Genomic DNA, 14390 nt, shown 5'->3' on the forward strand with positions numbered 1-14390 from the left:
AACTTTCCACCTCAGCTTCCTACAATTACAAGCATGAGGTGCCAAGTCTGGTTAAATTTTAAAAATCTAAAGCATAAAACTTTTCAGACTAAATTATATTCTAGTGGAAAACCTCATAAGTAGAAGTCAGCGTGAATTTTAGAGTTTAAATAATGCTGTATGATATTATATAGCATTTATTAATATACTAATTTTTTTACGAAAAGGCATCTCATATAAAAATGTAATTGGCATTCTAAAAAACAAGTACAGAAATTTTTCTTGAGGGGAAAAAAGGTTGTAACAAAAACCTGCTACACAGCCCAGTATGGCCTCAAACTTGCAAGTCTCCTACCTCAGCCACTTCAATGCATATGGGAGCCACTGAATCTGGTTTATAAGAACTTTTGTCACAATGAAAGTTTACTTCAAAAGAGAAGAGCTTGGTGGCTTACACCTGTAATCCCAATATGCTGGAAGCTTAAGGTAGAAGCTAGTCTGTGTTTCAGGCTTAGCTGAGTGTACAGAGGGACCTTAATCTCAAACAAACAAACAAACAAACAAACAAACCAATCAACCAAACAGAAAATGCCAGAAAGAAAGATGAAAACTTGTCACAATTCACTATGATAGTAAAAATGGCAGAGCTACACACCAAGATAAGCACAGGGGTCTCCTCAACTGGTCATTTACCACTGCATTCCAACCATCATAAGACACGTTTGAGCTCTCAGACAAATTAATACATTAAACGGCCACAATACTTTCTTGTCAACACTTTCTGTAGAACTCTGTTGGCACACCCAATTTGGTAAGCATGAAACAGCGCTTTGTGTGCTAAACAAGGACTGTTTATACAATATGGCACAGGGTTAAAATCATTGGAGAGAAAAGGTTCAAAGGGCTCTCATCTTTAAATATATTTAAAACTTAATTTTTCTTAACAAAAATGAACATTGTCCAAATTGTTCTTGTATCCAACTATAATATAGACGAGTGAAAAAAAATTTAATTTTTTTCCAAAGACTCACCAAGTTGTTAAACAAGCTTAAAACAGATTTTGCCTCCTAAAATTACACTACTATTTCTAAACTTAACACTCTAAAGTTCTGTGATGATAAATATTTCTAGGGTGAAATAACAGTCAATATGTTTTGGAAAGTATAACTCCAAACGACCATACAAATTGGTCACGCCCCCAAACACTCTTCCAGTAAAGCCTTTTATGGTTCTATTAAAAAACAAAAAGCAAAAAACAGCAAATAATTTTTCCAATCCCAATCTTTAAGGATAGCTACCTACTCATTTTTTTATGTGATCTTCATTAGCTTTCTCAGCAATAAAGTAGATGCTGGGAGAAATTTCACAGTAACCCAGCTGCTAACTCCTCACGCTAAGCAGTGCATACTTACGGCCCCTTCTCCACTTTGCACAGCCCAGATGGCAGCACCAGCAATGGGTTAAATATTCTACATGATGTACCAAAAAGCAACACTGAAGAAAATATTAGTAAAACCACTCTTCTATAGGACTTGTTTTTGGCTGCAGGATCCTAACTCGATGCCGACTGCTGGCAAAATAGGGTTTGCTTTGTTTGTTTGTTTGCTTGCTTTTTTAAAAAGAAGTGTATTAATCTTAATACTTCCTAACTGTTGTTTTAAAATGTACTAAGATGTAAATATATTTTATCTTGCAACCATATGAAAAATCTGGATAAAAACCTTTAACAATTTCACAGACCTAAATTATACCTTAGGTATTTTGTTTTCTGCCCGAAAAACTACAAATATGAAAGATTAAATAATTCAGAAACAATATCAAGAACAAAGCAGTAGCCTATGAAGTAAGTAAACTTAAAATATACTCAAAGTCAAAAGAATAAAAAACAAGTAGTTTTTTTTTGTTGTTGTTGTTTTGTTACTGTTTTGTTTTTACTTACAAGTTAATAACTGGCTCTCCTTTCAATGGAGGTAGAAGGTTCCCTGAACCAATCAAGCAGTTGTGTACTATAGTCAGACTCTGTAGAATATCATCTCTAGACAATACAAGAAATATAATCATTTTTAGAAAATACCTAATGCATTTTATCAAATTTATCACTTACTTTTAGAACACAAACATATTTATTGTTAATATTAAACCTACTTATTCTTAGGCTTTAAAGAAATAATCACAAATAATAACTAACTGCACTCAGAGAAGGACCAAATACAAAGATCTCTACTACTAACAAAAAGTAACAAAAGAAAACATGTCTACCTTATTTCAACTCTTGGAATTGGAGAAAAAAAAAAAAAGAAAGGAAAAGGGGTTAAAAAAAAAATCTAGCTACAAAGGGATTGGGAAAAGAGAAGAAAAAAGATTTTAAAAAATCTAGTTACATATGTGCTTCCAAAGAGCAGTTTAGAGTGTAAGCACTTCCAAGGTCTGAGGAATGTCAACTATTCAGTGTGGTGGCAGAGGTCGATAAACTGGAACTAATGTTCCAGAAAGCTGACTCTGATTTGGATTACCTTCAATATAAACTGGAATATGAAATCAAGACTAATCACCCACATTCAGCAGAACAGAAAAATGCAGTTGCAATTTTAAAGGAATTACCAGCAATAAGGTCTCGATATCAAGCTTTATGTGCACGCTTTAAGGCAGTTTCTGTTGAGCAAAAAGAGGCCAAGAGCTGCATTTGTGGTACTTTGAACAAGACAATGACCATGATACAAAAACTACAAAAGCAAATAAACCTGGAGCTTACTCTACTGACTGAAGAAGAGAAAGCTGTGACAGAGCAATTAAAGTCTCACATGCCAGACTTATAAAACAGAATGTTAAAAAGGAACTCTGATGGAGAAAAGACCAATTCCGGAGATTCAGAAAGGTGTCTAGAGGTTGGGGGCTGACAAGGAAGCCTAAGATTTTCCTTGACTGAGAGGATCATGATGCATTTCATATGAGGAAATTGTAAGAAAGATAGATATAATAAGACTAAAAACCAAAAGAATGGAATGGGAATAAAGAAATGTAAATACTGATTTTAAAAAAAAAAGCAGTTTAGCATATTATATAAGTCAGTGTTAGTCAATGAAATTTCTTCCTCCAAGTCTTACCTATATCTATTTAAGATTTCTGGCATTTGATAAACACTAAATTTCTTATTATTTCGGGAACTATCAAAAATTTAAACTATAAAGGCCCAATGGATTAAAAATAACTATTTCTTGTTAAATGCCTATGGAAAATAAAGAAAATCTCAGTTAAATAACCTCAATGTCAACAATGAGAGCAACTAAAAAGAATGGATTTCTATGGTCAGGAGAGAGGTAAAGTATTTCCTTTGAAAGGAATATATACCTTACCTATACTTACCATTACAAGCAAGTAGAAAAGTGTTTCTGCCAAAAAACTGGGAGGGTAATAGGGGTCAGTTTTTCTATTTAAGATGTTTAGGGAAGCAGAGTGTTCCTGGTCTATATATGGTGAGAAACTGTCTCAAAATGAAACAAAAATAGAAAAATAAAATATACACAAACAATACTAAAACCCTAAAATGTTTAGGTGGGGCCAAATTATTAGCACAATGTCTGTCTAGCATGCCTGAGTTTGATCCCCAGCCTTGCGTGACATAAACATGACGGGACATGATTATGCTAGCGCTTGGGAGGTGGAGGCAAAAGAATCAGAAGTTCAGGGTCTTCAAAACCCAAACTAAACCACACACCCAAAACAACAGTTGAAATATTCATGAATTTTGGTACATAGTGTGCAATGCTTTTCTCAGTACATTTATTTAATGCACATTTTTAAAACAAACATTGATTATGTTTATGTATCATGAGGCTACAGATGGCTCAGAGTTTAAGAGTACTTGTTTCTCTTGCAGAGGACCTGGGCTCAGTTCCCAGAAAACACACGGTGGCTCACAACCACCAAGTCCACTTTCCAGAGAATCCAAAGCCTTCTGTGATTTCTGCAGCCAGTAGGCATGCACATGGTGTAAACATGCAGGAAAAGCACTCATACACATAAAATCAAATAAACCTTCAAAAGAAGATTAAAAAAGAAAAAAAAAAGGAAATTCATACATCAGATAACAAAGGTTGGGGCAGGCACTGAGGTCTGACAAATCATTTATAATAGAAGAAAACTAACCTAGACATTTCAAGTTCTCCATCTCCACAACACTGGAGTTTGATAAGCTCAGGCTGAAGAAAAGAGTCTAACAAATAGAAGGCAAAAGAGACTTCCTCTGAAGAAGGAACATGCCACTGGATCCCCAGATTCCACAGATCTCCAGGCTTACCCCAGTCCTAGAAAAGAGAAGCTTTTCATTAAGTTGTTAAGTTGGAAAAAAACATGTATATACAATACTTCTAAAGTTTAAAGATAGACAAAGAAATACTATGAGCCAATATGTGCAAAAGAATATGAGCCAATATGTGCAAAAGAGACTCATAAAAAATTCATTTGTTGATTCTTGATCTTACAACCCAGGCCATTGCTGTTCTGTTAAGGAATTTTTCCCCTGTGCCCATTTCTTCAAGGCTTTTCCCCACTTTCTCCTCTATATATTTCAGTGTCTCTGGTTTTATGGCCACCAACAGGTTGGGAAAGAATTTTTACCAATCCTAAATATGATAGGGGACTAATATCTAATATATACAAAGAGCTTAAGAAGCTGAACTCCAAAAATTCAAATAACTCCATTAAAAAATGGGGTACAGAGCTAAAAAAATAATTCTCAACTGAGGAATACCTAATGGCTGAGAAGCACCTAGAAAAATGTTCAATATCCTTAATCATCAGGGAAATGCAAATCAAAACAACCGAGATTTCACCTCACACCAGTCAGAATGGCTAAGATCAAAAATTCAGATGACAGCAGATGCTGGCGAGGATGTGGAGAAAAAGGAACACTCCTCCATTGCTGGTGGGATTGCAAGCTTGTACAACTACTCTGGAAATCAGTCTGGTGGTTCCTCAGAAAATTGGACATAGTACTATGGGAGGAGCCAGCAATACATCTCCTGGGCATATACCCAGAACATGTTCCAACTGGAAATAAGGACACATGCTCCACTATGTTCATAGCAGCCTTATTTATAATAGCCAGAAGCTGGAAAGAACCCAGATGTCCCTCAAGAGAGGAATGGATACAGAAACTGTGGTACATTTACACAATGGAGTACACCTCAGCTATTAAAAACAATGAATTTATGAAATTCTTAGGCAAATGGATGTATCTGGAGGATATCATCCTTAGTGAGGTGACCCGATCACAAAAGAACTCACTAGATATGCACTCACTGATAAGCGGATATTAGCCCAGAAACTTAGAATACCCAAGATACAATTTACAAAACACAAGGAAAATCAAGAATAAGGAAGATCAACATGTGGATACTGCATTCCTCCCTAAAATATAGGGAATAAAATACCCATGAAAGAAGTGGCAGAGACAAAGTTTGGAGCTAAGACGAAAGGATGGACCATCCAGAGACTGCCCCACCCGGGGGTCCATCCCATAATCAGCCACCAAACATAGACACTATTGCATATGCCAGCAATATCTTGCTGAAAGGACACTGATATAGCTATCTCTGTGAGACTATGCCAATGCCTGACAAATATAGAAGTGGATGCCCACAGTCATCTATAGGATAGAACACAGAGACCCCAATGGAGGAGCTAGAGAAATTACCCAAGGAACTGAAGGGGTCTGCAACACTATAGGTGAAACAACAATATGAACTAATCAGTACCCCCAGAGCTCATGTCTCTAGCTGCATATATAGCACAAGATGGCCTAGCCAGCCATCGTTGGGAAGAGATGCCCCTTGGTCTTGTAAACTTTATATGCTTCATACAGGGGAATGCCAGGGCTAAGAAGTGGGAGTGGGTGGGCAGGGGAGCAGGGTTGGGGTAGGGTATAGGGGACATTAGGGATAGCATTTGAAATATAAATGAAGAAAATATCTAATAAAATAAGTTAAAAAAATTCATGTTTATTACTCCTGAATGTCTCCCTAAAAGCCACTTAATAAGCGTTTACTGTAGGAGAGAAAGCAAGTTTATATATATGAAGCCAGTTAGTTAAAATTATATATAATAATATAGTTAAAATTATATATAACTCTTGAAGTTAGATATGGCATAGCCACTGCAGAAAAATAGAAAACTACCCAGGTACCAGCTATCCCAGCACAGGAGTAGTTGACTCAGGAAGATCACAACTTCAAGACCAACCTAGGCTACATAGCAGGAAGGAAGGGTAGAGTTTTAGCTCCATGACAAGTTAAAAAGCACAAGGTTACTACATTCCAGTAACGGCTTTAAACAATGTACTTTAAAACAAAGAATTGGGGCTGAAGAGATGGCTCATCAGTTAAGAGCACTGAATGCTTTCCCAGGGCATAGGGGTTTAGATTCCATCACCCATATAGTGGCTCAAAATTCTCTAACTCCAGTTTCAGATCCAACGCCCTTTTCTAGCCTTTGTGGATACCAGGCATATATATGCTTCAGACACACTTAATAAATAAACAAAAAGAAAATTTTTTAAAGACTGGACGTTTCTATACACAGCAAGAAAAAATATCTCTGATTAACTTCAGAACCCAATATAGTCTTTAATTCTTAATGACTGAAAATGCTTGCCTTTATAGGGAAGTATTCAGAAGGCGGCTTGTTAAAGCCACCTGGAACACTGCAGTACTCTGTAGGGTAGATTAGTGTGGTAGAACGAAGAAGATGATGCAGAAGGTTGCAAGACAGCGTGTAGCCCTGCTTACAGGTCAGGTGTAAGGTTCGCTGGAGAATCTTTACAAGATGCTCCCTATACAGAAGTAACTTCTTCCCATCTACACGAGTAATCTGAAAAGACAGGGAAAAAAATACTTGAAGGCATTTGGTTTTAATCTAGAATTAATAACCAATTCAAGGTTCATTTATACTTGACACTACAGTAGCTTAAAAACAATGTTTCCATAAATGGCTCTAACTTATTTTAAAATCATTTTATAAGTTTTATTTTTAACTATACTTTAGTAATTAATTTTTTTAAATCAAAACACATTTTCTAACTTTATGCTTTCATATGCCAAAGTAACATCCCTTTCAAAAGAATCAATATTTCTTTAAAGGAACAAAATGTATGTATTTAAATTTCTAAACTATCTAATAAAGAAAACTCAAGTTTGAATGGTGATCAAATTTTGACTGTAAAAGATTTCTCCAGAGTTGGGCATGGTGGTGCACACCTTCAACTTCAGCACTCTAGAGGCAAAGTCAGGCAGGCACATCTTGGTGAACTGGAAACCAATCTGGGCCACAAAGGAACAATCCTCCCCCATCAAAAAACAAAACAAAATAAAATTTAAAAATTCCAAATCTAGTAAACTCCCAAATGATAAGTTACTCATCTTTTTTTATATAATTTTTTTAATATTTATTTACTTATTATATGTAAGTACACTGTAGCTGTCATCAGACACTCCAGAAGAGGGTGTCAGATCTTGTTACCCATGGTTGTGAGCCACCATGTGGTTGCTGGGATTTGAACTCAGGAAGTTTGGAAGAGCAATTGGCGCTCTTAATCGCTAAGCCATCTCTCCAGCCCATGTTACTCATCTTTAACAGAAAAGTGGACTCAGAACATTTCCATCTTATTTGACAATGACAGACTTTTAAATATTTCATCTTCCTAAAGCTAAAGCCTGTAAGCACAACACTCAGGAGGGCAAGAAAGAAAGATTACCATGAGTTCCTACATATTGGAAATATAATGATACCTTGTCTCATCAAAACAACAATAATATTAAATCCCCAATGTCTTACTTTTCATATGTAAATATCAGTCTGATGGGGGGTGGGGGGACTAAACTCTAGAAGCAAGTGCTTTCTTCCAAATGCTTATAATACCTCAGACAGAAGCTGAAGGTTCCACAGCAACTCCTTGTCTAGCTCTTCTTCATTCAGTACATCATCATCTACAATGGCAAAATAGCATCACAGAAGAATCATATGAGTCCAATGGATATATTACATTAAAATATTTCTATTATATATTCCTAATAGTTCAGAAAATCTTTCAGGGAGATTTAAGTCTTCATAAAAGTAAAGTCACTTCAGAAAGACGTGAAAAACTATTTTTAAGGAAGCCACAGGCTGTGATGGCACAAGCTTTTAATCCAAGCACTTAGGAGGCAGAAACAAGCAGATCTCTGAGTCCAAGGTCAGTTTGGTCTACAAGGCTAGTTATAAAACAGTCAAGGGCTTCACAGAAAAATCCAAAGAAGGGAAAAAAAAAAAAAGGGAAGAGGAAAGGGGAGGGGGGAGGGGAAGAGAGAGGAGAGGGGAGGGGAGGGGAGGGGAAAGAGGGAGGGAGAGAAACAAAGGAAAAAAAGGAAGGAAAGAGAGAAACAGACAGAAAAAAAATAAAAGAAAGAAAATCAACAAACTAACCAAGACTTCAAACTAACCAACTGGCATCTCACAAAAAGACTGACATTTTCAAAGTAGCTCCTGATAGCTGTTTCATGAAAATATTAATTCAATATGGCATGACTTCAAAGTTACTTACTAACCTGGATGATATATTATGTGTAAATGTGGAAAGGGGTACACACATGGAGACCCTCTCTCAAAAAATAAACAAACAAAATATAAATGCTACACAGACTAAAAGACCTATTGATATTATCAGTGTTCTAAGAACAAAGAAAAATTTATTTGAAAATTACACAAGTCTTACTTCTCACGACTTACTCATTGTAAGCTGAGTTATAACACCATAGCAGTGGGGAACAAACAGCTTCAGGGATTCTTCTGGGCAACACTGAAAATGCATTATTATTAATAAGGTGTCATTTATTTAAAGTAAATACTTAACAGTCATAAAATATGAAGTAGCACTATTTCCAATGGCAAAAGCAGTGTGTTTTAGTAACAAGTACTTATGAAATACCCATACACCCCAATAATCCAAAGAGGTTCGAGAGGAAGAAAGAATATTTAAGGCTAATCTGGACAAAAGCAAGACACAGTATCTAAACAAAAAACAAAATACAACAAAACTTACCTTTACAGCAGCTCGGCACATGTCTGCCACCATGCGACCTGCAACTCTTGTTTCAAATATATGTGAAACAGAAAAGTTAAAGACCTTCTGAAGGGCCACCTGTTGATACAGAAAAAAAAATGAAAACATTCAATCAGTGTAATTCTTTAGAAATTAACCATCTTTTGGAACATTAAAAAAAAAAAACTATTCTAACAGTAACTAATAAGTAAAATTTTAACCACTGATTACATTCAGGTCTAAAACACGGTTTCTGTGGATGATAACTTAAAACACTTGAGGGGGCTGACAAAACAGTTGAGCAGGTAAAGGTAACTGTCACCTTTAGTTTAAGTCTCAAAACTTGCATTGTAGAAAGATAAAACAGGCTACCAAATGTAGTCTACACATGCACAGTGGCACACACACCCATATAGACAGGAGAGAGGGAGAGAGGGAGGAGGTAAGGGAGGAAAAGTTGAAAACAAAAAACATTTGGGAAGCAGGAGTTGATTTGAAATAGAAATGCTATCTACCATTACAGTAAATGGAAGCCAAATACAATTTAATCACCTCCAATAATTAATAGAACAGAAATTTTTTGGATAACTATTCCTTAAAATTTTTCATTCGGACAAGTATCAGCTATAAATTGTTGTATCTACTTTAAACAACTGAAACATGTCTAGTGTCCATGCTTACATCTATAATCCCAGTGAGTGGAAAACTGAAACAAGAGGACCACTGCATATCCTGTGATACATAGCAAGTTCCTGGCCAGTCTATATATAAATCTAAGACCTTGTCACAAAATCAAACCAAAACAAAACAAAAACCAAAAGAGACTTGAAGTAGTCTACTTAATTTTACAACAACGTCACAAAATCTATATGAAGGAATGGATTAACAAATACCAAAAGTTAGAAACAAGGCTTGTCTGCTAAGAGATGGCTTACTGTCACTTCTTTAGATTCTTTATATAAAGTCTTTCTTTTTTGTTGGTGGGTTTTTGTGTTAATTGTTTTGTTGTTTGTTTGACTGCTTGTTTGACACAGTCCCATGCAGCCTGGTTGGCTTGAGGATAACCCTGAACTCATGTATTTCTTGCCTCCTCCTCTCAAATGCTAGGATAAGCCAGGCAGTGGTGGTGCACGCCTTTAATTCCAGCACTTGGGAGGCAGAGGCAGGCAGATTTTTGAGTTCAAGGCCAGCCTGGTCTACAAAGTGAGTTCCAGGACAGCCAGGGCTATACAGAGAGACCCTGTCTCGGGAAAAAAAAAAAAAAAAAAAAAATCAAATGCTAGGATAAGAGCCAATATTAGCAGCTCTGCCTTTAATCCCAGCACTGAATAGGCAGAAGCAGGCAAGTTATTAAGTTCTAGCGCAGCCTTGTCTACACAGTGAACTCCAGGACAGTTAGAGCTACATAGTGAGACTAGGTCTCAAAAATAAAACAAATGGTGGGACAACAGGTGTGTATTACTCTACCTGATTATACTCATATATTCTTAGTAACTATTGCACATGGGTGTAGTATAGCTGAATTTTTATCAGGATGAACATATTAAATGTTGATTAATCTTGAAGGAAGGAAGGAAGGAAGGAAGGAAGGAAGGAAGGAAGGAAGGAAGGAAGGAAGGAAGGAAGGAAGGAAGGAAGGAAGGAAGGAAGGAAGGAAGGAAGGAAGGAAGGAAACAGAAACCGTAATTTTAAAGACCATATACCTAGAGGAATGAGAGGCTGTCAGGTGAATGGATGTTTATGCCTTAGAAGGACGTCCCTTCAAATTCGTCATAAAATTATCCCACAAAGAATTTAATTTTTATTATGTGATGCAAATTTTTCTAAAACTTCTCAATTAAATTACAAATTTTAAAAATATGGTCAATATCAGGCAAGGTAATACTCCCCTATAAAGTGAGTACTTGAAAGGAGGTGGGAATTCTCCCTCCTTGAGCACTCTTCTGTTTACAGACATTTAGAACATACTGTATTCATTAACGCTGACCCCAAAGTCAGCAATAACTCACACCTGTTCAAGCTTACCTAATGTAATTCTTATTCAGCTAGCACAATTCTCTTATGCCTAGAAACATCAGAACTCATATATTACACTTCAGTTTTAAATTGCAAAGTCACCAAAGAAAAGCTTGAAAATGCAAAATATATATCACTAAGTAAGTCACTTTAAAGAACATTTGTGTCTATACATAATCTGTAGAAAAGGGATATGTGACAATTAATAGACTCTTTTTACCCCTTTACACACAAAATGATTTCTGCAAATATATCTGCAAATACATTTCAAGGAGGATGAACGACGTTATCTGATAGCTGGCTGATACTCAATGCAAAAACATCAATTAAATAAAAAGCTTGGAGTTACATTTAGTAGTCGTGCTCTCTTACCATAAATATGTCTTTGGAACATTGTGTGAGGATTGTACTAAACGTAGAAGACAAGCCTAATTCAACCAAACTCTCCAAATGAGTCATTTTCTCTGTTTCGGTCTCTTCCCTTGTTTGCTCCAATGTGCTACTTTCTATTAGTCCAAAGCATCTGAACAATCCAAACAAAGCAAACTTTAGGAACAGAAAACTAGTGACAGGAAAAACCTCTATTGTTATTACGACTCAAAGACACATCTATTCAAGTTTTTCATAACTCATAAATAGACTTCACAGTACCAACTTTAGCTTTGGGTAAAATCTAAATAAAAGGTTACAGCACTGAAAGAAACCAGTTTCAAGGTAACATGTAACCCCCCCCTCCCAGACCCCTTCAATCTATCTGAGAAAAGAACTGAGTTATCAACTTACCTGTCCATAAATTGTAACACAAAATCCTCAAATTCAGCTGTTGCCGAACAAAGTTCTTTTTCAATCTATAACATTGTAATGTGGGGAAAAACAGTTACAAATATGCTTAATTTCCCCCTCTGAAGTAATGAAGTTCAATTATAACCTAACAAGCAAGGTGATGCATGTTTTTTGCATTGGATACTGTCATAAACACCATAACCACATATATCAAGTCAGAGCTATTTCACTAATTTATTTGAACCAAGGCAACCAACTTTATTTCCAACTTCAGGTTTCAAAATGCTTCTAAAGCTGTAAAGGACAGCATTGTACTACTTCCTATCCAAACGATACAAGTAACACATGCACACAAAAATGAAAGCACTTGACAGCCTTACAAACAATGCTTTCACAAAAAAGGGTTAGAATAGACTGGTGCTACTAGTATCTAGGACTGCAGAAAAAGTGTACCATTAAATATTGCACAATGGAAGGACAACCTTCCTTAACAAAGACTTGGTTCAAAGGTATCACTGTTGAGACACTATGTAAATCATATGCTTACAGCCTTCAGCTTGAAACTTTTAAGAATTGGGCTTCTTCACCCTCTCATATTTACTTGCCATGTTTTGTGTAGTTACAGACTCTAACTTTAGTTTCAGTAGTATTCAACTAATGTGTGTGCAAACATGCATTTGACATACATGTGGAGGTCAGAAGACAACTTTATAGAGTCACTTCTTTTTTTTTTTATAATCTGAATGATATATTTAGATATTTGATGCTCAAGGAGTTACATAACACCCACTCCATACACACATCATAACTGTAAACTTGTATTCACAAAGCATAGATACAAACAAGGAAAAACAAACACTTTCCAGTGGAGAATTGTTTCAAAAATGATCTTAGGACAGTGCTATGTAACATGCACATGATTAAATGGAAGCATAATATCCCTGTGCAAACATGATCTCTTGGTGGTCCTATATAACATTTATATGATTGGATAAAAGCACACTTTACACCCCTGGTCTTTCTACCAGGATCTCCTAACCCAAGGTTAATTCAGCAGACATGTTATATATAGTCACTTCTTTCCTTTCATCTTTACATGGATTCTAGGGATCTATTTCACATCACTAAGCTTGCTCAATAAGTAGCTTTTCTGGATGAGTTATCTCATTGGTCCCAGTACACAGTTTGTGTCTGTAATTTCTAAGATTATTAGACATTTCTGATTTGTAGTGAAAGATTTAAATGGTTTCCTTTTGGTAAAACTTCACTTATTCTATGCTTCTTAACAGTTCCATTAGAACCACAGAAATTAAGAAACCCTCTGTATTAAATGCCACTGCTCCAGGGAAAGGTTACTTAGGCAGGCAATGACAGATGGGAAAAGTGGCAGCACCGCCTATGCAGAACATACCTTGCAAACAATGACAACAAACTGAAATATACCAGCAGCTATTCGGAGAAAAGGCCTGCGCTTTCTGTACTTCCTATGCTGTGTGCTACAGCTATCTCACCACCAAAGATGACATGGCTTCTAGTCATACAGGTAACTCTAGTCACAGAACAATTGTAGTTTTTATAAAAACAAAGTTACTTATTTGTGATGGGGACTGACCCTAGATCCTCATGCATAACAGACAAACACTGTACCACCTTTTATAATTTTTATTATTCAATTTTTGAGCCATGATAAGTGATACAGGTTTGACTGGAACTAATTCATGACTTCTATCTCAGCCCTCTAGGCACTGTGATTGCCAGTGTACACATGGCACCAGCTTCCCTGTCCTTTAGTAATTGTACTTTCTGGAACCTATCTGAAACTGTGTTTTGTTTTGTTTTTAAAAAGAATTAAAGGTTACTGTGCATACAAGGAAATATCACATTTCAGTTAAGCCTTTTATAGCCAGAAAGCATCCTTACTTCTGTGAGGTCATTTCTTTCTTGCAGTACAGATGAACAGTCTACTAAAGGCACCAGAGTAGAAAATGTTCCTATAAATTGGAATGTGATCTATGGGAAGAGACAAAGGATTTTCAATACCAATTATGTAACTCTACTTCAACACAAGTTATGTTAAAAGCTAAGTACAAATATTCAAATGATCTTAAAGGAAATTCCATAGTAGTCTTTCGGGATACTTTTCATTTAGAATTATCATTTTTGTCTATTTGGGGGGAAGGGGAGGCAAAACTAACTCACACAAACCTGAAATTCATTATGCAGTCAAGTATGAACTCAAAATCATGGTGGCCTTCCTAGCTCAGTCCCCCAATTGCTGTGATCATAGGAGTTAGCCACTACTCCTGACTCTAAAATTCAACATTTAGGGTTCCTAATAATTAGCTAAATGTTCCTTTAATAACTGTTATAATAAAATTTATTCCCATTATATATTAAGTCTAAACACACAGTTCTCCAATCTTCTGTCACTAAAAATTTACTTTTCCTTCCACCTGAAAATATAACATGACAGAGAAATGCTAACCTGTCAGAGAACCTGGAAGGAGGAGGAGGAGGAGGAGGAAGAAGAGGAAGAGGA

At 36.1% G+C, this 14390-nt stretch overlaps 1 protein-coding gene and 1 pseudogene across 1 annotated transcript in view; one reads left to right on the plus strand and one right to left on the minus strand.

Moving 5' to 3' along the window:
• Psme4 (proteasome activator subunit 4) overlaps window positions 1-14390 on the minus strand; it is a 110760-nt gene that overhangs the window by 50973 nt on the left and 45397 nt on the right. The window contains exons 12-20 of the mRNA XM_021210953.2: window positions 13772-13861; window positions 11852-11916; window positions 11441-11591; window positions 9053-9151; window positions 8740-8809; window positions 7894-7961; window positions 6631-6846; window positions 4126-4283; window positions 1919-2014 (exon numbers count right to left, since the gene is read on the minus strand). Of these exons, the coding sequence (XP_021066612.1) occupies window positions 1919-2014; window positions 4126-4283; window positions 6631-6846; window positions 7894-7961; window positions 8740-8809; window positions 9053-9151; window positions 11441-11591; window positions 11852-11916; window positions 13772-13861 (1013 nt within the window). The remainder of the gene's footprint in view (window positions 1-1918; window positions 2015-4125; window positions 4284-6630; window positions 6847-7893; window positions 7962-8739; window positions 8810-9052; window positions 9152-11440; window positions 11592-11851; window positions 11917-13771; window positions 13862-14390) is intronic.
• On the plus strand, window positions 2406-2795 carry LOC110330469 (annotated as a pseudogene).

Source organism: Mus pahari, chromosome 13 (genome assembly GCF_900095145.1).
Source record: "Mus pahari chromosome 13, PAHARI_EIJ_v1.1, whole genome shotgun sequence".
In the NCBI taxonomy this organism is placed as follows: domain Eukaryota; kingdom Metazoa; phylum Chordata; class Mammalia; order Rodentia; family Muridae; genus Mus; species Mus pahari.